The sequence below is a fragment of the Eretmochelys imbricata genome, chromosome 1 (assembly GCF_965152235.1).
Source record: "Eretmochelys imbricata isolate rEreImb1 chromosome 1, rEreImb1.hap1, whole genome shotgun sequence".
NCBI classification, from domain to species: Eukaryota; Metazoa; Chordata; order Testudines; family Cheloniidae; genus Eretmochelys; species Eretmochelys imbricata.
The window spans coordinates 222,466,127-222,488,347 of record NC_135572.1 but is presented as its reverse complement, the minus strand read 5'-3'; the positions used below and the strand labels follow the sequence as shown (position 1 = coordinate 222,488,347).

The following is a 22,221-nucleotide window of genomic DNA, read 5'->3' as shown; positions in this document are numbered from 1 at the left end:
GTGGGAGGGAGCTCACCTGCCACCAGTCCCCTACTGCCAAGCCAGAGCTCTTGACCCAGTTGACTCGGGTGGAGGAGGCTGCCGAATAGATGGCCTGGCAAGCCTCCACCCATGCCAAGTAGCCCGGGCTCTGGACCACGAGGAGCACATCATCGGCCTAAGCCGACAGGACCAGCTGCAGCTCCAGATCCCGCAGCACCAACCCTGTCAATCTCCTGCGGAGGAGACAGAGGAAGGGCTCGATCGCCAGAGCGTACAGCTGGCCCGAGAGGGGGCACCTCTGCCGTACTCCTCGCCCGAAGCTGACTGGTTCAGTCAGGGTCCAGTTGAGCCTAACCAGACACTCTGCAGAAGCGTACAGCACCTGGAGAAAACTAAGGTCCGAATCCAAAAGCCTGCAGAGTGCCCAGGAGGTACCCATGGTCCTCTCTATCGAACGCCTTCTCCTGATCAAGAGACAGGAGGGCGAAAGACAGACCGTCTCTACTCCCGAGTTCCAAAATGTCTCGGACTAGAAATAGGTTGTCAAAAATGCTGCGGCCCGGGACAGTGTAGGTCTGGTCTGGGTGGATCACGTCTGCCAGCATGGACCCTAGCCACAGCGAGATTGCTTTCACTACGATTTTGTAGTCCGTGCTAAGGAGCGAGACGGGACGCCAATTTCATAAGTCGCGGAGGTCCCCCTTCTTCGGCAACAAGGCAAGCACCGCTCGCCTGCACGAAAGAGGGAGGACTCCGTCCTGCAAAGACTCGGCCCAGACAGTGGCTAGGTCTGGGCCAAGGATGTCCCAATACACGCAGTAGAACTCCACGGTCAGCCCGTCCATACCCAGAGATTTATTGGTGGGCGTGCGGCGGAGGGCTTCCGAGAACTTGGCCAGGGTGAGAGGCAGCTCTAGCTGGAGTCACTGGCCCTCCCACACATCTCCACCAGATCTGTGAGGGGGGTGCCGTCTTCTGCTAGAAGGCAGGTGACGTGTTTCTTGGCCCCCCTCATTTTCTCCAGGGCGTAGAAGAAGTGGGAGCCGTGATCCATCTTCCGAAGGAGGCGGATGCGGAATCGAACAAAGGCACCTCGGGCCCGATGGTCCTCGAGGGACCGGATCTCCTCCCGCGTCTCCTGGCATGCTCCACACAGGAACGGGTCCTCGGGGCTGGCGGCCAGATGCCTCTCCATCTCTAAGACCTTCAGTTCCAACTTGCTCTATCACTGCATTTCTCCGTCGGCTGGTGCACTGGGTGTAGTCACGGCAGAAGAGCTTGGCGCGCACCTTTCCTAGATCCCACCATCACCACACCAAGGGAAAGGCACGCCGCGGCTCTCGCAATGGTATATAAATATAAAGGGAAGGGTAAACCTCTTTAAAATCCCTCCTGGCCAGAGGAAAAATCTTCTCACCTGTAAAGGGTTAAGAAGCTAAAGGTAATCTTGCTGGCACCTGACCAAAATGACCAATGAGGAGACAAGATACTTTCAAAAGCTGGGAGGAGGGAGACAAACAAAGGGTCTGTGTCTGTCTGTGTGATGCTTTTGCCGGAGACAGAACAGGAATGAAGTCTTAGAACTTAGTAAGTAATCTAGCTAGGTATGTGTTAGATTATGATTTCTTTAAATGGCTGAGAAAATAGCTGTGCTGAATAGAATGACTATTCCTGTCTGTGTGTCTTTTTTGTAACTTAAGGTTTTGCCTAGAGGGATTCTCTATGTTTTGAATCTAATTACCCTGTAAGGTATCTACCATCCTGATTTTACAGAGGTGATTCCTTTACTTCTATTAAAAGTCTTCTTGTAAGAAAACTGAATGCTTTTTCATTGTTCTAAGATCCAAGGGTTTGAGTCTGTGGTCACCTATGCAAATTGGTGAGGATTTTTACCAAACCTTCCCCAGGAAGTGGGGTGCAAGGGTTGGGAGGATTTTGGGGGGAAAGACGTGTCCAAACTATGTTTCCCAGTAAACCCAGATAAAGTTTGTTGGTGGCAGTGGAAATCCAAGGGCAAAAGGTAAAATTAATTTGTACCTTGGGGAAGTTTTAACCTAAGCTGGTAAAAATACGCTTAGGAGGTTTTCATGAAAGTCCCCACATCTGTACCCTAGAGTTGAGAGTGGGGAAGGAACCTTGACATGGTGGCAGAGCAGTGGGAGTAACCTGAAATCCTTTTGAGATCAATTTGAGATTTTTTGAACCAGAAAAACAGATTTTAAAAAGGAAATATATTTTTTTTCCTTTGGGGCTGCTGGAAAGCAGGTTTCCAAGTAGTTGGGAGTTTTGCTTTGATTTGGGGCCAGAGCAGAGACAAAGGGAATTGTCTTTTTCTGTAGGCTGACAATCACTATCAGAGAATAGGTATCCTATTCCAGCACAGCAAAATTTTACAAGCCAAGTTTTGTTTGTTTTATTTCTAAACCTCAGGTGTAAAGTTAGTTAAAAACAGAGAGGTTAGGATGACAGACTCCATGGCTCAACAAAAGCTGGCATTAGCCAGATTTGAGGCTGCTGAAAAACAAAAGGAACATGAAAGACAGATAGAACTCATGCGGCTGGAGAAGGAGGTACAGGAGGCTGCCCACAGGAGGGAAATGGAGGCAAGGAAGCATGTGGAGGAGGAGAAGGAAAAAGAGAGGAAGCATGAACTGTAGATGGAGAAGGTAAAGGCTCAGAAGAATAGACCAACAAACCCTAGCAATCCTTCTCCATGTACCACTTCCCAGCCCAAAAAGTTCCCCACCTACAAGGCAGGGGATGATACTGAGGCCTTCTTAGAAAACTTCGGAAGAGCCTGCCTTGGGTACAGCATCTCTACCAGCCAATACATGGTAGAGCTGAGGCCACAGCTCAGAGGACCCTTAGCTGAGGTGGCGGCTGAAATGCCTAAAGAACACATGAACAAGTATGAACGAGAGTCAGAATGGGGCTAACACCCGAGCATTCTCGTCGGAGGTTCAGAGCCCTAAGGTGGAAACACGACATGCCTACCACATTCTGAAACATTGGAATGCCTGGATATCAGGAGCAAGTGTTGAATCTCCAGTAAATTTGCCCTTCCTAATGCAAATGGAACAATTCTTAGAAGGTGTTCCTGAGGAAATAAAAAAGATACATCCTAGATGGGAAGCCCAAAGCTGTAATCGAGGCAGGAGAGACTGGAGCCAGATGGGTAGAGGTGGCAGAGAAGAAGAAAACTGGTCGCAGTTGGAGCAGAGACCAGAAGGGACAACCCCAAACCACACCCTATTACCGGGGGCCGTCCAAAGCCCCACCTACCTCCCAAAGAACCCTCCAGACCCCTTATCGTCCCACCACCACGTTCTCCAGCAACCCACCTCGCCCCCAGTGACCCGTCAGCTGGACGATGTTTTAAATGTAACGAGCTGGGGCATGTAAAGGCCAACTGCCCCAAGAACCCCAACAGATTACAGTTCATTGCACCGGAATCACACCAGAGGTCCGCAGGCCCAGATACCTCCCAGATACCTTTGGAGCGGAGGGAAACTGTGAGTGTGGGTGAGAAGAAGGTCACCACATGGAGGGACACCGGAGCACAAGTGTCAGCTATCCATGCTTCCTTAGTGGACCCCAATTTAATCAACCCAGAGATCCAAGTGATGATTCAATCCTTCAAGTCCAACTCTTTTGATTTGCCTACAGCCAAGTTGCCTGTCCAGTACCAGGGCTGGTCAGGAACATGGACTTTTGCAGTCTATGATGATTATCCCATCCCCATGCTGTTGGGGGAAGACTTGGCCAATCACGTGAAGTGGGCCAAGAGGGTGGGAATGGTCACCCGCAGCCAGGTTAAACAAGCCGTGAGGCCTAGCTCTGTTCCGGAAACTTCTATCAGGACCCGGTCAGAGGTGATGGACCCGGACCCCAGGCTAATGTCTGCAACAGCAGTAGTGGATCCAGTCCCAGAGACCCAGATGGAACCAGTCCCAGAACCGGAACCAGCGGAACAACCAGCACCGGACCCATTGCCAGCACTGAATCCAGTACTTGCAACCTCAACAACAGAAGGCCCCACCGAACCTGAACCGGCAGCAGCCCATAATCCTACACAAAAGGCTCAGCTGGAGCCTGAACCCCAACATAGTGTCCCAGGGGAGAGCGGTTCACAGTCAACGGAAACAGCCCCATCCCCTACATCGCTTCCAGAGGGACCAAGCATAGGTCCACAATCCAATGAGGAACTGGTGTCTCCAGCATCAAGGGAACAGTTCCAGACTGAACAGGAAGCAGATGAAAGCCTCCAGAGAGCTTGGACGGTGGCACGGAGCAACCCACCACCTCTCAGCTCTTCTAATCGATCCAGGTTTGTTGTAGAAAGAGTACTTTTATACAAGGAAACTCTTTCTGGTGGACACTAGGAAGACTGACATCCTCAGAGACAGTTGGTAGTTCCAACTAAATACCGGGCCAAGCTCTTGAGCTTAGCCCATGATCATCCTAGTGGCCATGCTGGGGTGAACAGGACCAAAGACTGTTTGGGGGGGTCATTCCACTGGGAGGGAATGGGCAAGGATGTTTCTACCTATGTCCGATCTTGTGAAGTATGCCAAAGAGTGGGAAAACCCCAAGACCAGGTCAAAGCCCCTCTCCAGCCACTCCCCATCATTGAAGTTCCATTTCAGCCAGTAGCTGTGGATATTCTGGGTCCTTTTCCAAAAAAGAGAGCCAGAGGAAAGCAGTACATACTGACTTTCATGGATTTTGCCACCCGATGGCCGGAAGCAGTAGCTCGAAGCAACACCAGGGCTAAAAGTGTGTGCCAGGCACTAGCAGACATTTTGGCCAGGGTAGGTTGGCCCTCCGACATCCTCACAGATGCAGGGACTAATTTCCTGGCAGGAACTATGGAAAACCTCTGGGAAGCTCATGGGGTAAATCACTTGGTTGCCACTCCTTACCACCATCAAACAAATGGCATGGTGGAGAAGTTTAATGGAACTTTGGGGGCCATGATACGTAAATTCATAAAGGAGCACTCCAATGATTGGAACCTAGTGTTGCAGTAGTTGCTTTTTGCCTACAGAGCTGTACCACATCCCAGTTTAGGGTTTTTCCCATTTGAACTTGTATATGGCCGTGAGGTTAAGGGGCCATTACAGTTGGTGAAGCATCAATGGGAGGGATTTACACCTTCTCCAGGAACTAACATTCTGGACTTTATAACCAACCTACAAAACACCCTCCGAACCTCTTTAGACCTTGCTAAAGAAAACTTACAGGATGCTCAAAAAGAGCAAAAAGCCTGGTATGATAAACATGCCAGAGAGCAATCCTTCAAAGTAGGGGACCAGGTCATGGTCTTAAAGGCGCTCCAGGCCCATAAAATGGAAGCATCGTGGGAAGGGCCATTAATGGTCCAGGAGCTCCTGGGGGCTGTTAATTATCTCTTAGCATTCCCCACCTCCAACCGAAAGCCTAAGGTATACCATATTAATTCTCTAAAGCCCTTTTATTCCAGAGAATTAAAGGTTTGTCAGTTTACAGCCCAGGGAGGAGATGACGCTGAGTGGCCTGAAGGTGTCTACTATGAAGGGAAAAGTGCTGGTGATGTGGGAGAGGTGAACCTCTCCATGACCCTTGGGCGAATGCAGCGACAGCACATCAAGAAGCTGTGCACTAGCTACGCACCAACATTCTCAGCCACCCCAGGACTGACTGATGGGCATCCCACTCCATTGACACAGGTAATGCTCACCCAATTAAAGTCCGACCTTATCGGGTGTCTCCTCAAGCTAAAACTGCTATAGACCGGGAGATCCAGGATATGTTACAGATGGGTGTAATCCGCCCCTCTGGAAGTGCATGGGCATCTCCAGTGGTTCTAGTTCCCAAACCAGATGGGGAGATACGTTTTTGTGTGGACTACCATAAGCTAAATGCTGGAACTCGCCCAGACAACTATCCAATGCCACACACAGACGAACTATTAGAGAAACTGAGATGGGCCCAGTTCATCTCTACCTTGGACTTAACCAAGGGATACTGGCAGGTACCGCTAGATGAATCTGCCAAGGAAAGGTCATCCTTCACCACACATCTTGGGCTGTATGAATTTAATGTCCTCCCTTTCGGGCTGCGAAATGCACCCGCCACCTTCCAAAGACTTGTTGATGGTCTCCTCGCGGGATTAGGAGAATATGCAGTCGCCTACCTTGACGATGTGGCCATATTTTCGGATTCCTGGGCAGAACAGCTGGAACATCTACAGAAAGTCCTTGAGCGCATAAGGGAGGCAGGAATAACTGTTAAGGCTAAGAAGTGTCAAATAGGCTGTCAAGGTTCCTCCCCCACTCTGAACTCTAGGGTACAGATGTGGGGACCTGCATGAAAAACCTCCTAAACTTATCTTTACCAGCTTAGGTCAAAACTTCCCCAAGGTACAAAATATTCCACCCGTTGTCCTTGGAGTGGCCGCTACCACCACCAAACTAATACTGGTTACTGGGGAAGAGCTGTTTGGATGCGTCTTTCCCCCTAAAATACTTCCCAAAACCTTGCACTCCACTTCCTGGACAAGGTTTGGTAAAAAGCCTCACCAATTTGCCTAGGTGACTACAGACCCAGACCCTTGGATCTTAAGAACAATGAACAATCCTCCCAACACTTGCACCCCCCCTTTCCTGGGAAATGTTGGATAAAAAGCCTCACCAATTTGCATAGGTGACCACAGACCCAAACCCTTGGATCTGAGAACAATGAAAAAGCATTCAGTTTTCTTACAAGAAGACTTTTAATAAAAATAGAAGTAAATAGAAATAAAGAAATTCCCCCTGTAAAATCAGGATGGTAGATATCTTACAGGGTAATTAGATTCAAAAACATAGAGAACCCCTCTAGGCAAAACCTTAAGTTACAAAAAAGATACACAGACAGAAATAGTTATTCTATTCAGCACAATTCTTTTCTCAGCCATTTAAAGAAATCATAATCTAACACATGCCTAGCTAGATTACTTACTAAAAGTTCTAAGACTCCATTCCTGGTCTATCCCTGGCAGAAAACTGCATATAGCCAGACACACAGACCCTTTGTTTCTCTCCCTCCTCCCAGCTTTTGAAAGTATCTTGTCTCCTCATTGGTCATTTTGGTCAGGTGCCAGCGAGGTTACCTTTAGCTTCTTAACCCTTTACAGGTGAGAGGAGCTTTCCCCTGGCCAGGAGGGATTTCAAAGGGGTTTACCCTTCCCTTTATATTTATGACTCCTTGAGCGCATAAGGGAGGCAGGACTAACTGTTAAGGCTAAGAAGTGTCAAATAGGCCTAAACAGAGTGACTTACCTTGGACAACAGGTGGGTCAAGGAACTATCAGCCCCCTCCCGGCCAAAGTGGATGCTATCCAAAAGTGGCCTGTCCCAAAGTCAAAGAAAAAGGTTCAATCCTTCTTAGGCTTGGCAGGTTATTACAGACGATTTGTACCGCAATACAGCCAAATCGCCACCCCACTGACAGACCTAACCAAAAAGAAACAGCCAAATGCCGTTCAGTGGACCAAAGAGTGTCAGAAGGCCTTTAACCAGCTTAAAGCAACACTCATGTCTGACCCTGTACTAAGGGCCCCAGACTTGGACAAACTGTTCCTAGTAACCACAGATGCGTCCGAGTGTGGTGTGGGATCAGTTTTAATGCAGAAAGGACCAGATCAAGAATTCCACCCTGTCGTGTTTCTCAGCAAAACACTGTCTGAAAGGGAAAGCCACTGGTCAGTCAGTGAAAAAGAATGTTAAGTCATTGTCTACGCTCTGGAAAAGCAACGCCCATATGTCTGGGGACAGTGTTTCCACCTGCAAACCGACCATGCTGCGCTACGGTGGCTTCATACCGCCATGGGAAATAACAAAAAACTTATTCGGTGGAGTTTACCTCTCCAAGTTTTTGATTTCAACATCCAATATATCTCAGGAGCTTCTAACAAAGTGGCTGATGCACTCTCCCATGAAAGTTTCCCAGAATCAACTGGCTAAAATCGTCCTTGAGATGTGGAAAATATTGTTAGTCTTTATGTACTTGGTAGTATATTTAGAGGTGCATGTGTCTTTTTAACTCTGTTTTTTCCTAGAGCTCCAGGAAGAAATTCCAGCCAGCGTTTCACCCTAGCTGAGATTTGGGGTGTGTGTCATAAATATAAAGAGAAGGGTAAACCTCTTTAAAATCCCTCCTGGCCAGAGGAAAAATCCTCTCACCTGTAAAGGGTTAAGAAGCTAAAGGTAACCTTGCTGACACCTGACCAAAATGACCAATGAGGAGACAAGATACTTTCAAAAGCTGGGAGGAGGGAGACAAACAAAGGGTCTGTGTCTGTCTGTGTGATGCTTTTGCGAGGGACAGAACAGGAATAGAGTCTTAGAACTTAGTAAGTAATCTAGCTCGGTATGTGTTAGATTACGATTTCTTTAAATGGCTGAGAAAATAGCTGTGCTGAATAGAATGACTATTCCTGTCTGTGTGTCTTTTTTGTAACTTAAGGTTTTGCCTAGAGGGATTCTCTATGTTTTGAATCTAATTACCCTGTAAGGTATCTACCATCCTGATTTTACAGAGGTGATTCCTTTACTTCTATTAAAAGTCTTCTTGTAAGAAAATTGAATGCTTTTTCATTGTTCTAAGATCCAAGGGTTTGGGTCTGTGGTCACCTATGCAAATTGGTAAGGATTTTTACCAAACCTTCCCCAGGAAGTGGGGTGCAAGGGTTGCGAGGCTTTTGGGGGGGAAAGACGTCTCGAAACTCCGTTTTTTCAGGAACCCAGATAAAGTTTGGTGGTGGCAGTGGAAATCCAAGGGCAAAGGGAAAAATAATGTGTACCTTGGGGAAGTTTTAACCTAAGCTGGTAAAAGTAAGCTTAGGAGGTTTTCATGCAGGTCCCCACATCTGTACCCTAGAGTTGAGAGTGGGGAAGGAACCTTGACACCAGGCCAGCCAGAACTCCCAGAAAGACGTCACGAAGCCCTCATCCTGCACCAGGGTGTTGTTAAAATGCCAATAGGCCGGCCCCAGCCTCTCTGCACGGAGGGAGGCTGTGATGGTGGCTAGATGATGGTCAGAGAATGGGGCCAGCCGAATGTTGGGCTCATGAAAGATGGAAACCTGATAAATAAATACTGTCTAACCGGGAGTGGTGTGACCGATGGGCCTCCACCCGGGCAAAGGTGAACGAGGAAGTGTCATCCGAGTGGTGGTCATGCCAGACATCCACTAGGGAGTGATGGTCGACTATTTCTTGGAGAATGTTCGCTGCGGCCTGGCTCAGCTCGGCCCCCGAGTGGTCCTGCTCCTCGAGGGTGGTGTTATAGTCCCCTTCCAGGACTAGGCACTCTTGAGAATCTAGGGTGCTGAGGAAGGCGGATACCTGCTGATGGAATTGTGGCCTCTTCAGGCTCATTGTCGGGGCATAGATGTTAATGAGGTTTATCACGAGTCCCTCCATTCGGACCCTGAGATGCAGCAGGTGGCCCGGCATGGCCTTAGTGACCCCTAGCACCTTGGGCTGTAGGTCTGTGGAGAACAGGGTCGCCACTCCAGCCTGTTGAATCATGAAATGGCTAAAGTAGACCCTATCCCTCCACTCCAGCCGCCAGCTGTCCTCGGTGGTCGGATCCGTATGGGTCTCCTGCAGGAAAACCACAGAGTACCCCCCCTCCCGAAGGAAAGAGAGCACCTGGGGCCTGCGGAGAGCCATCCTACTGCCCCAGGTGTTCAAAGGTGCGATAATGAGAGGCGTCATGAGGAGGGCTGGGGGGTGGGGTTTCCTTGTTGGCAGGGGTGTTCGCAGCCCCCAGAGGGTCGCACATAAATCCGTGACCCGTCCTGTAAGTGAATAAATGATCACAGAAGCTGTGGACCCGCCCATAAGCCGCAGCACCTTGCCTTCCTGTCCCTCTACCCTCCCTTATGAGGGCCCTTGTGGCTTGGAGGATTTGGTCAAAGTCTCCCCATCGCTGGAGAGCTAGCTGTACCTTGTTGCAGGAGCCACGGGCGTCTTCTAAAAACTCCCACCACGCTTTTCGCAGCTCATGGGGGGGTGGGGTTGCGATTTCTCGGTTATTCCCTGGAGGGGCCCTTGGTGCAGCCTCGTGGTCCACTGAGGCGGGCAGGCAGGGTGCGGACCACCGACGAGGCATCTGACAGGCTAAAGTTATTAGGTCCATCTCAAGCTTTGGAGTAAGAGGGGGTGGCAGAGGTAAAATTGCAGCTCCTAATGGGTCGTGGCAGGAGAATGGAAAGGCTGCTCCTTGGGGGGGATCTGCTAAAAAAGGGAAGGAAATAACCCCAGGGGCGGCAATAGCATTACAGGTTTCAGAGTAACAGCTGTGTTAGTCTGTATTCGCAAAAAGAAAAGGAGTACTTGTGGCACCTTAGAGACTAACCAATTTATTTGAGCATAAGCTTTCGTGAGCTACAGCTCACTTCGTCGGATGCATACTGTGGAAAATACAGAAGATGTTTGTTTTTATACACTCAAATCATGAAAAAATGGGTGTTTATCACTACAAAAGGTTTTCTCTCCCCCCACCCCACTCTAAACACCCATTTTTTCATGATTTGAGTGTATAAAAACAAACATCTTCTGTATTTTCCACAGTATGCATCCGATGAAGTGAGCTGTAGCTCACGAAAGCTTATGCTCAAATAAATTGGTTAGTCTCTAAGGTGCCACAAGTACTCCTTTTCTAATAGCATTACAGGAGGAGGTGGATTGGGCAGGGACGGGGTAGGGGCAGGGGCAGAGGCGAGGTTCTGGGCTTCGGGAGGCAAGCAGCTGAAAGGTGGCGTCTCCCGATCAGATTCGAGGGTTAAGGGGGTGGGGAGGGGGCTCCCAGTGATGCCAGGCGCAGGCTCTGTGGTGGATTTGGCAGTGACAGCATCAGGTGGTGGACTACCTTCTGTAGGGTCCCCGCCCGGGAAGGCGGTTAGGGGGAGGGAGCATGGGGAAAGGGGGACTGGAGTGAGGTTGCCCAGATCGAGGCCAGCCGGCAGAAGGTCATCCTCTCCCTGGGTGATCGAGGTCAGACCTAGGGCCTCGATCTCCTCATACATGGAGGAGAGGTCGCCTTCCGCCACCCTAGGGGTCTCCACTCTGGCGCCCGCCTCAACGGTCACCTCGGGGTTTGCGGAGGTTTTGGGTGATGTCCGGGCAGAAGGGGCTTCCTCAGGGGTCTCGGAGGGGAGGGTCTCCCGTGGAGGGGAGATCCTACCTTCCAGTGCTATCGTGTCTTCCCCACCCGACACCGGCAGATGGATCTCACTCGTGGGCAGAGCGGAAGGCTCAGTGTCAGTGCCCTCCTTCCTGGTTTTCCGCAGGGCCTCCGCATCAGATGGATAAAGCGGAGCTCGAGCCTTCCGCTTGCCTTGCTTCCCCTGGACTAGGTTCCAGCCCTCCATAGCATCGTCTGGCGGCTGGTTAGCAGGGGTCGTGTCGGAGGGGCAGAGGCGGTGGCTCAGGGGCTCTGGGGGGTAACGGTGAGGCAGCATGAGGGAGGGAGGGTTCCCGTTGGGGCGGGCCCTCTCCCATGCCCGGTAGTACCTTTGCTGCACCCTCCTCCATAGGCTCTGCCAGATTGTTAGAAGCGAGGGCGGGGCTCTCTCGCTCGTCTAGGCGTTGTAGGGGAGGTGTTCCTTGGGCCTGGGTGGGAGTAGCAGTGGATCGAGCAGGAGGAGAGGTGGTTTCAGGTGCCGGGCGGCCAGGGGCATCGACAACGATGGAGCCGATGTCCTGCCGGGTTTCGGGGGTCTCGGGTGCCCCTCCCCGCCGGGTCAAGGGGCTCTTGGTTGGGTCTGAGGGCTTCAGAGGGTGGGAGGGGGACCAGGGCTGGGCCAGGGGGTTGGGGCAGGGGAGGGGGTCAGGGGTGCAGGCTCTGAGCCACTCTTACCTAAAGCAGCTTCCAGAAACAGCGACATGTCCTTCCTCTGGCTCCTGTGCATAGGAGCAGCCAGGGAGCACTGCCCCCGCAGCTCCCGTTGGCCACAGTCCCCAGCCAATGTTGAGCTGCGGGGGTGGTGCTTGGGGCGGGGGCAGTGTGCAGAGCCCCCTAGCTGCCCCTACGCGTAGGAGCCAGAAATGGGGAATCCAGATAGTTAGGAAGAAGCCCAGGGCAACTGCAGCACGGAGTAGGACTATACAGCCCTTGGATGCTTGTGTGAGGGTTGCATGGCTGGAAGCCAGTGTAGAGGCAGGTCCGGGTTTCGTATTAGCCACTGGGAAGTGGCCCAGGGTGCTGGGGATGCCAGCTGGACAGCTCGTCCACAAGGACTTTGAATTCCCTGGAAGGGGAGAACCTTTGTGGCCCAGCCCTCTAGCCAGGTCACTAAAAGGAAGCTGCCGCTCTAAGAGTGAGAGGGGCCATAGGGTGAAAGAGATGATGGGTAGAGACACCATCAGAGAAGGGTAGTGCCTGTCAAGAGCTAATCCCCAGAGCTGCCAGGAGGAGGCATCACGTGCAGTGAGTTGACCCTGTGAAAATATCCAAAGATGGTGTTGGTCCTTTTGGCCACAGCATGGCACTCGGATTTCATGCTGAGTTGTTTGTCTGCTATGACGCCAAAATCCTCTTCCGAGTCACAGAAATATGACCTTGCATTTTATTAAAGCTCAGTGTTTGAATGGACCCAGCTTACCAAGTGATCCAAGTGATCATGGAGCAGGTCCTCAAGGAATCAATTCTGAAGCACTTAGAGGAGAGGAAAGTGTGGCGGTTCAATGACAAGACAGAACACAGCTTTTAGCAAGCAAGCGGCTGGTCTGCTAACAGGCTTCTGCCTGTCAGCTTTCCACCTTCCCCTTTATTCTTTCTCTCCCCCCGCGCATTACATTCTCCAACAGATAAAAGGAATACACTGGCTTTGTTTAACATTCTTATTTACCAATTTCTATCTACCGCATTCCTTGCTCTCGGGCCTTGAGCCCAGTCCTGGGAGGCTTCCCACGGTTCATATCATCTGGGCGAGATTCCAAGGTTCATGCCCTTGAAAGGAGCTGTGTGTACACAGCACCTGCACAACACTCCGGGTGTGCCCTGAATGTTGCCAAGCGCATAAACCTTCTATGAATCCTACAGGAAAGTGATCAGGAACAGTCAGTATGGATTCACCAAGGGCAAGTCATGCCTGACTAATCTAATTGCCTTCTATGACGAGATAACTGGCTCTGTGGATGAAGGGAAAGCAGTGGATGTGTTGTTCCTTGACTTTAGCAAAGCTTTTGATACAGTGTCCCACAGTATTCTTGCCAGCAAGTTAAAGAAGTATGGGCTGGATGAATGGACGATAAGGTGGATAGAAAGCTGGCTAGATTGTCGGGCTCAACGGATAGTGATCAATGGCACCATGTCTAGTTGGCAGCCGGTATCAAGTGGAGTGCCCCAGGGGTCGGTCCTGGGGCCGGTTTTGTTCAATATCTTCATAAATGATCTGGAGGATTGTGTGGATTGCACCCTCAGCAAGTTTGCAGATGACACTAAACTGGGAGGAGTGGTAGATACGCTGGAGGGTAGGGATAAGATACAGAGGGACCTCGACAAATTGGAGGATTGGGCCAAAAGAAATCTGATGAGGTTCAACAAGGACAAGTGCAGAGTCCTGCACTTAGGACGGGAGAATCCAATGCACCGCTACAGACTAGGGACCAAATGGCTCGTCAGCAATTCTGCGGAAAAGGACCTAGGGGTTACAGTGGATGAGAAGTTGGATATGAGTCAACAGTGTGCCCTTGTTGCCAAGAAGGCCAATGGCATTTTGGGATGTATAAGTAGGGACATTGTCAGCAGATCGAGGGACGTGATCGTTCCCCTCTATTCGACATTGGTGAGGCCTCATCTGGAGTACTGTGTCCAGTTTTGGGCCCCACACTACAAGAAGGATGTGGAAAAATTGGAAAGAGTCCAGCGGAGGGCAACAAAAATGATTAGGGGACTGGAACACATGATTTATGAGGAGAGGCTGAGGGAACTGGGGATGTTTAGTCTTCAGAAGAGAAGAATGAGGGGGGATTTGATAGCTACTTTCAACTACCTGAAAGGGGGTTCCAAAGAGGATGGCTCTAGACTGTTCTCAGTGGTAGCAGATGACACAACAAGGAGTAATGGTCTCAAGTTGCAGCGGGGGAGATTTAGGTTGGATATTAGGAAAAACTTTTTCACTATGAGAGTGGTGAAACACTGGAATGCGTTACCTAGGGAGGTGGTGGAATCTCCTTCCCTAGAAGTTTTTAAGGTCAGGCTTGACAAAGCACTGGCTGGGATGATTTAGTCGGGAATCGGTCCTGCTTTGAGCAGGGGGTTGGACTAGATGACCTCCTGAGGTCCCTTCCGACCCTGATATTCTATGATTCTATGATCCAGATCACAATATCTCCGTAACATCCCCCACTTATACAAGGGGATCGCCTACTCAGTCACCTTCACCTGCTGCTGTCCCTGTTCTCTTTCCTTTTCTCCAAGATCTGCGTGTGTCGTTTTGGGGGGAGTTCTCCTCCTCTCTTTGCCCTGGAACAGGGTAGCACAGCCCCTGAGATTTCCCTCCTCAGTCTCCACGGGTCAGTGACATGTCTCAGTCATGTCTTTTTAATTTTTCTCTTTTCGAAAGTAAATTGCTGTATTTCTGTGTCTTCATGTGACTCCTGACCCTGTTGAATGCAGATGATTGGAAACTCCTTCTCTCATCATTTCTATTTCCATTCTATCCTTCCACAGATGAAGTGACCAAACTGCACGCAGTATTGGTGGTGAAGGAAAGAAAGATATTTCTGTGATATAGCGATGTACTCTGTGGGTATTCTGGTATTGATTTCACTGAGGGTTCATCCAGAGAATACTTCTGGCTTCTCCACTAGTCAGTACTCAGCTCAGCATGGACTTTAAACTGTATTAGTAGATTGTCATGGAAATAAATATTCCACTGTGCGAAAACGATCGATTTTACTGGGGTTTCTAGTAACAACTCAGTGACTTGTAACTTGTTTTAGCCTTATAGCTTCAGTGGAAACCCAGATTCTTATTAACCCGCCTCTTGTCATTATTTTCTTTTCAATTTATTTTTTGTCCTAGCAGAAATATTCATCCTCTGTATTTATCGCTAATGAGGAATTCTTTTTACCGTTTCCTTAAGTTCAGGTGTGAATTACCCAGAGAGAATTTCCCATTTATCTCCTTGGATTCAGGCAAAGTTTCAGATCTGAATTAGGTTTAGGAACAACCATGTTGCTCATCTCAGAATGTTCTCTTGCTTGTATCTCACTTTTACCACATGCCTGATAGAACATTCAGTGTAAACTCACCTCCCATCAAACAGCTGGCCATACCCAGAGGTGGCCCACCCTGGTCTCCTGGTTTGTTGTATCTCAGCCTCTCCCTGTGATGAACCCTGGAAACTGCACAACTCATCTGGCAAGAAACACTTTCACAACAAGGAAGACTTTCAGAAAGGATTTAATATGCAAAAAGGCACAAATTCAAGATGAAGAAATTACAGGCATAAAAAAGCAGGAAAATTCCACCCCTTTAAACAATGGAAAATTATACAAAGAAAGTTTATGAATCTTTTCCCTCTCACACTTGTAGTTCTTGCAACTTCACACAAATCTTATAAAAACACCTGCTTTGTCTATCAAACTGGAAGGGACTGTCTCTGGACCGTCATAACAGAGGGAGCATTTCTAAGAGAAAGAGGCAAAGCGTTTACATCAGCACAAGGTTATTTTGTCCAATCACATTGTTCTGATATTGATCCCCCAGAGTCACAATGTTCCACATCATCATAACCAGTATCTCCCAGAGGCAGGAACAGGGTTTCCTTCTCCATCCCAGATACACCTTCACTCCTTTGCGAGTGCAGACTCCCACCTGAAAATACCAAGGGAAACATATACAGTCAGTGGATCCACCCTATGGTGATGGGCAGCAGCAGAGCAAGGCGGCATTTACAGCAGTGGTTCTCAAACTTATCTGATCACCCCCCTTCTTTGTGTCCATTGTAGTTGACACCCCCCACCCTCACCACACAAGTACATCTACCGATTTACAAAAATCAACGTGCAACTCTCACTAAATATGAAAAGCAGTCGGGCATTGAGTCAAAAAGAGCCATTTAAGTATATAGCTCTCCATCCACCCAGCTCTGAAGGCAGAACTACCGCCAGCAGCAGCAGAGAAGTAAGAGTGGCAACACCATTCTCTGCCATCCTTACTTCTGCGCTGCTGCTGGTGGCAGCGCTGCCTTCGAAGCTGGGCACCTGGAAAGTAGCCGCTGCTCTCTGCTCTGGCTTCTCATGCTGCCCCAGAATATATTCTATGCTCCACGGATTAAGAACCTTTGCTCTATGGTGTGGGCTAGGAATTGTTCCCCCTTCAGTCTTCTGGCTTGGTCTAGAACAAGTTCTAATCCATCATCTCGATACACAGTCTAGAAATTAAAACCTTTGGTTTCCAGAACAGCTAACACTGCCCAGTGCCAGCTATAGCTACCTGTACATTGGTGAAAAAAATCCCAAGCACTTACCAGCCAGGAGCACTTAAGGACATCAGAACTTTCACTCTTCCCTAACAATGAAGATAAGCATCAAGTACTAAGCAATGCACATTTCATCACCACTGCACCTCCTCTGCTCGTGGCACAACAGGGAGGGGAGTGGAAACTTAGGCCAAGGATAATGGGCTAAGCCCGACTTTTACAGGAAGTGTCATGGGCTCTTTAGCATTTGTGCAGCAGTAACATGACTTTGGTTTATAAGATTCTGCCCAAAAGATACACGTTCAGTAAATAGGTAGGAATCCAGTACATCAAGAGTAGGGCAGCCACACAAGCATTTGAACCTAGAGCTTGAGGGAATCCGAGCTATCTTGCTGGTTTGACCACGAAGTGCCACCCAGCACAGATCCTACTTTTCCTCTCTCTATTTCAGGCACTGAAGCCTCTTCCTTGAGGGAATGGAAAGATGAGAGAAGGAGAGTTTTTCTCACAGGCATTGGGTTGGCCAGGGCTGTTCCCTTGCTGTGTACCCCACATTTCCAGCTACCCCACTGTACAGAGACACTCTGAAGTGCAAACAGTTTTCCACTCACCTGTCTGTGCATCCCTGTCCCTGTCACTCGCCCCAGTGCCTTTGTCATCATTCTGCCCTAAGCCAGGGTCACCTTCAGGGACAGACACTTCTCTGGCATCATCATAAACAGCCCCTGGGACATCTACAGGCAGGGCAGGGGCATCTGACGTGAAGATGGAAAGTAATTAAGAGAATATTCAAAGTGAAGACAAAAATAAACTACAAGCTGCAGATGCACCAGCCTCACTGGTCCCTGGGGATCTCTCAGCACTTAACTTCCACCTTCAGGGCATTAAGAGAAGCCCTCCTCTGGAACCCTCAGCCTGGGGGATTTCACATATCACACTGATTTGATATATTTCAGGAGCTAATTGAGAGGATCCTAGAGCTCCCAGATTACAAGCGTCGGGGGGCGTGGAGCCAGCTAATAAGGTTGGGACATGGGTCCTTGGGTGTAAAATCTCTATGTCCCCCCCAGCACAGCGTGTCTGACACAGATGTATATAAGCTGGGACAGTGACCTGAGCCAAGTATAGCGTGGGCAGCTCCTGAGTGAACTGCTCCTTCAGTCCCTGCAATGGGCCTTTATTATGCCTTTGGACATCACATGCTTCCCTACACCTGGGCCTCCACACAGCTCTTGTCATGCACCTGGTCAGCGCCCCCAGCATTACGCCAATAGACAATATTGGTGGGAGAACTTCCTGGTTTTCTTAACAAACCACTATTGTCCCTACTGGGAAATACAGTTAGTTTTTCGTCAGGGTGACGTTGCTTCCAGGAGGCGGATTCACTGCTCACCTCGGCCGTCTGGAGTCTGGGGGACGTCGTTCAAGGCAGGCTCCTCCACGTTATCGTAATTCAACTGAGACCCCCTCGGGGAAGCTCCCTCTGGAACAGCAAACACCACACTCAGCCCAGGGCACCAGCAGTGTCTCTTCAGCGCAGGTGACCCTTATAACTAGAGCTGTGTATCATGGTACGTGAGAGGGGAAGTCGCAGGCACCCAGGGTGAGAAGGGCACAAGTCAGAGAACTACAGTAAAACAGGAGTGCCAGAAATAACTTGGGGCTAATCCTGTCCCTGCAGAATCCAACAGCAGCTCTTTTACATGTTTCCATGGGAGCAGGATCTGGGCCTGTGCTGAGATAACAGGGTGGAACATGGGCGCTACCAGGCTAGAGCCGGCCTGTGTGAATCCAGCTGATCTCTGCAGACAGGTTTGAATTTTCCTGTTACAGTGGGGAGGGGGAACCTCCCCTCTGCAGGAATTAAAGCTCCCGCTGGAGGGTTGATGGCCTGATCCTTTGTGAGCTCCTGCTCTCCACTAGACTCTCAGGCAGCCCAGGGCTCAGCTTGGCAGCGCTCCAGCTTCTCAGCAGAACTGGCTCATCTGCTCAGTGTCTCCCCCACCCAGCCACAGGCTGAACTCCCAAAGGGTCCAAATAATGGGCTCCCTTGAGAGCAGCTGGGGTAGAAATGCCGCCCTGTTTATGATTAGAGATGGGACCAGGCCAGGAAGTTCAGGTCCAGGATTTTGCTTCAGCCTGTTATAGCGACAGGTGCCAGCCCCAAAACGGAGATCCAGAGCTGGGGTCAGAAACTGCAAATCCCTCTGCCCCCCAAAGTTCTGGTGGGTTCGGATCAGTGAGTTGGGCTGAGCCCATCTGTAATTATAACAAAGGACAATCTTCCTCTCTCTCTTGGGGACAAGAGATGAGCCCTGCTGGGCACTGACGCCTTCCACCCAAAGAGACTGACCCGTCTCCTCCAGCTCCTCACCTGGGGAGGTCACTGGGAGCCACTCCCAGAGGTGTGTGCTCAGGAGATGGTCACATTTTCCCATCCTGAGATTCTGACAGAAATCCTGTTGAATGGGATCAGACCCGACTGTGTAAAATGGGAACCATGTGAGGGGTATGGCTGCGATTTCAGAAAGTGTCATAGAAATTTATTTCTCTGCCCAGATTTGGGTCTCTCGACCTGAGTCTGCCCCTCCCCCGTTACCTTGTTCTGATCCAGGATCGTTTTCCCCCTCGCTGTCCCCGGTGTAATACTGCAGCTTTGTCACTGAGTCATCTGAATAGGAGACTGGAGAGACGAGCACCAGAAATTCATCACAGTGAGAACAGCAGAACTGTGGGACTGGGAACACATCCGGGGCCTGGAGCAGGATTTCCAGTCTCAGTCTATACCTTCTTCTACAGGACATGGTGACTCACAGCAACTCTGAGCAGTGAGAGGCTGACACAGACTCCCCAAGAGAAATCTGCATGTTACTGTGGTAAATGTGACTGAGGGGATGATACAATCTGACCCGAAAGACGCTGTGGTGAGTGAAGGGCCCGTCTCTGGCTGCTGGTCCAGGGAAGTTCCACAATTGTCCTGGCCTCCTCAGCCACAGAGGGGACTCCTCCTTCGTAAGGGTAAATACCCACCTCCCCCATGAATCAGTCAATCAGGTCTCCGTGGTGTTTCCAGATTAAACCAAGGAACGCCCAGAGCAGAGTCTGTGATTCATAAATTTGTTAATCTCTACGGTGCCACAAGTACCCCTTTTCTTTTTGTGATTCACTGTAAGCTTCTTGGCAGTTGTTAGGATATAGATATTCAGGCCTGTCGGTAAAGGCCTGTACTCTAAGAATTTAGGTGTATTCTTATTACTTGGCCAGTTATAGAGGTATAAAAGAAATAATCAAAATCACTGTGTGCCAATGTAAGGGCCTTCTCTTACTGTGACAGTCTGAGGCCCTGTTCTTAGGCTAAGGCCTTTGCCTAAGCAACCGAGGCAGCCATAAGCTGGGAAGTGAACGGTCACATCCTCACATTCCAAACTAGTCACATTGAAATAAGGTGCTATTGGGCTGTTAGGAATACAATCCTGTCCTGATAGTGCCTATCACCTCCAGAGAAAGGGAAGTGCCCAGAAAATGTAAAAGGAAACTTAGTTTGATAGCATCCTGTCTGGCAAGAACTCACTTATCAATAGCTGGCATGTGAAATCCTCACTTCTGTATTGTTTTGTCATTATAGTCCCACTTTGCTATTGTTTGTCTGTATAATCTCTGTCTCGTTCTGTGATTGTTTCTGTCTGCTGTATAATTAATTTTGCTGGGTGTAAACTAATTAAGGTGGTGGGATATAATTGGGTACGTAATCATGTTAGGATTGGTTAGTTAAATTTCAGGAACATGATTGGTTAAGGTATAGCAAAGCAGAACTCGAGTTTTACTATATAGTCTGCAGATAATCAAGGAAGTAGGGGTGTGGGGGTGGGCATGCGGGTGGGGGAAATGGGAACAGGGAATGGGGCTGGGGAAATTGGAATCATGTTTGGCTAAGGGCAGGAATGGGAACAGGGACACAGGTGTAAGGCTCTGTGGTGTCAGAGCTGGGAAGGAGGATACTAAGGAAGAAAACTGGAATCATGCTTGCTGGAAGTTCACCCCAATAAACATTGAATTGTTTGCACCTTTGGACTTCGGGTATTGTTGCTCTCTGTTCATGCGAGAAGGACCAGGGAAGTGAGTGGGTGAAGGAATAAGCCCCCTAACAGCAGTGGTGCTGGGAGATGCCCTGAGCATGTTCTCAGAGCCCCACCACAGCAGAGCCCTTGGGCAGGATGTTCCCATCAGACATTGAGACAAAATGACACAAAGGATAAAAGGGCCAGGACTCAAAGTCATGAGGCTCTCCTGGGCTGATCTCTCTGCTACGGGGGCAGGAGGGAGCTGACACAGCAGACCAGTGGCTGCGGTGGGAGGGGGGCACAGAACATCCCCTGCTCCAATGCTCCAAAGAAGTTTTCAAATGATAGTTTAGCCTGCCCCAGACAGTTGCTTTCCTGACCCCTCACTGGTTACACGCCAAGGCTGCAGGACGGGCAGATGGGAAATTAATTGTCCCTAGAACTGGGACACTCAGTGTATGCTGGGAAGGAAACCCATCTCTCTCAGTCTACATGAGTAACTGCTGGTCTCAGCAGTTACTCATGCTCCCACAGCTACCACAGACCCAGCTCCCACAGCTACAGCTTGGCAAAAAAAACCAGATGCTTTGGTTTTCTGACCATTGGGGGGAGAAAGCAAAACATAAGATTGTTTTGAGTTGAGCCAAAAATGACTTTTTTGGGCAATTTTTAGGAAATGCAAAAGTAAAAAAAAAAGTTTATTGTTGAATGAAACCATTTGGTGTTCTTTTGGACATTCGTTAATTTTTGTTTATTTGTTTTTTTTCCGATAATATTAAAGGAAATTTCTAATGGAAAAGTAATATCCAATTGAAAAAAACAAAATGTTTTCTTTAGAAAGTGTTGAAATGAAATGAATTGTTCTGTGTGTATTTGGAACAATTGGGTGAAATTGACAGGAATTTCTGAAATGTTTCGGTGTCTCTGAATCTGCATTTTTCACCAAAACATTTCGCAATGGAGACTTGTGCCCAGCTCCAGTGACAAGCTCACAGGGCTGAAGCTGCAGTGATTTAACTCTGGGTCAGGGCCTCAGATGGACAGGACATTAGATAGCTGCTGCCTGTTAAGAGTCAGACCCACAGACCTGAGCGACTGAACATCTCCTGCTTTTTTCTCATCAGGTTATAATCAATCTCCTCGTACACAGCCTCAGAGAAGGGATCCAAGGGTCTTCTGGAGCCTGAAAACAAAGGGCAGGGTTTGTACAAGGTCATTGAAACCAGAGATGGGAAACACTGAGGGATCATCCAGCCCCTCCCCGTGGGCCCAGTGCAAGCCTGAACCTGACCGCACATTCCCAGTGCTGGAATTTAAATGAGCCAGGTGACCGGGTTTCTTTCCACAACAGCCCTTTGATGATGGTTCCCAGGGCTAATTCGCTGTCAGGAAGCTTCCTCACATTCATCTTAAATGTTTTTTAATCTCATCTCATTATTTCTGGCTATTCCCCTTTGGAGCAGTTTAAATAATTCTTCCCCCACGCAGGTGTTTATCTGCAAAATGGTGAGAACATCTTTTTTTTTCCATCGAGTTTAAAGCCAGAAGGGACCATTTGAACATCTAGTCTGACCTCCTGTATAACACGGGCCACTGCATTTCACCCAGATACTCGTAGGTTTGAGCCCAAAGATGCACTTAGAGTAAAGCATTTCAGTCCTCAGGAGAATAAACTCTTGTGTGCCACAGGCAGAAAGCAGGAGTGAGTAAGACACC

At 49.3% G+C, this 22,221-nt stretch overlaps 1 protein-coding gene across 1 annotated transcript in view; it reads right to left on the bottom strand.

Moving 5' to 3' along the window:
* Positions 1-15,688: 15,688 nt before the first annotated feature.
* LOC144269612 (antigen WC1.1-like) overlaps positions 15,689-22,221 on the bottom strand; it is a 61,368-nt gene continuing 54,835 nt past the window's right edge. Inside the window, exons 11-15 of the mRNA XM_077825430.1 lie at positions 21,593-21,688; positions 19,044-19,127; positions 17,838-17,927; positions 17,056-17,199; positions 15,689-15,837 (exon numbers count right to left, since the gene is read on the bottom strand). Coding sequence (XP_077681556.1) covers positions 15,689-15,837; positions 17,056-17,199; positions 17,838-17,927; positions 19,044-19,127; positions 21,593-21,688 — 563 coding nt within the window. The remainder of the gene's footprint in view (positions 15,838-17,055; positions 17,200-17,837; positions 17,928-19,043; positions 19,128-21,592; positions 21,689-22,221) is intronic.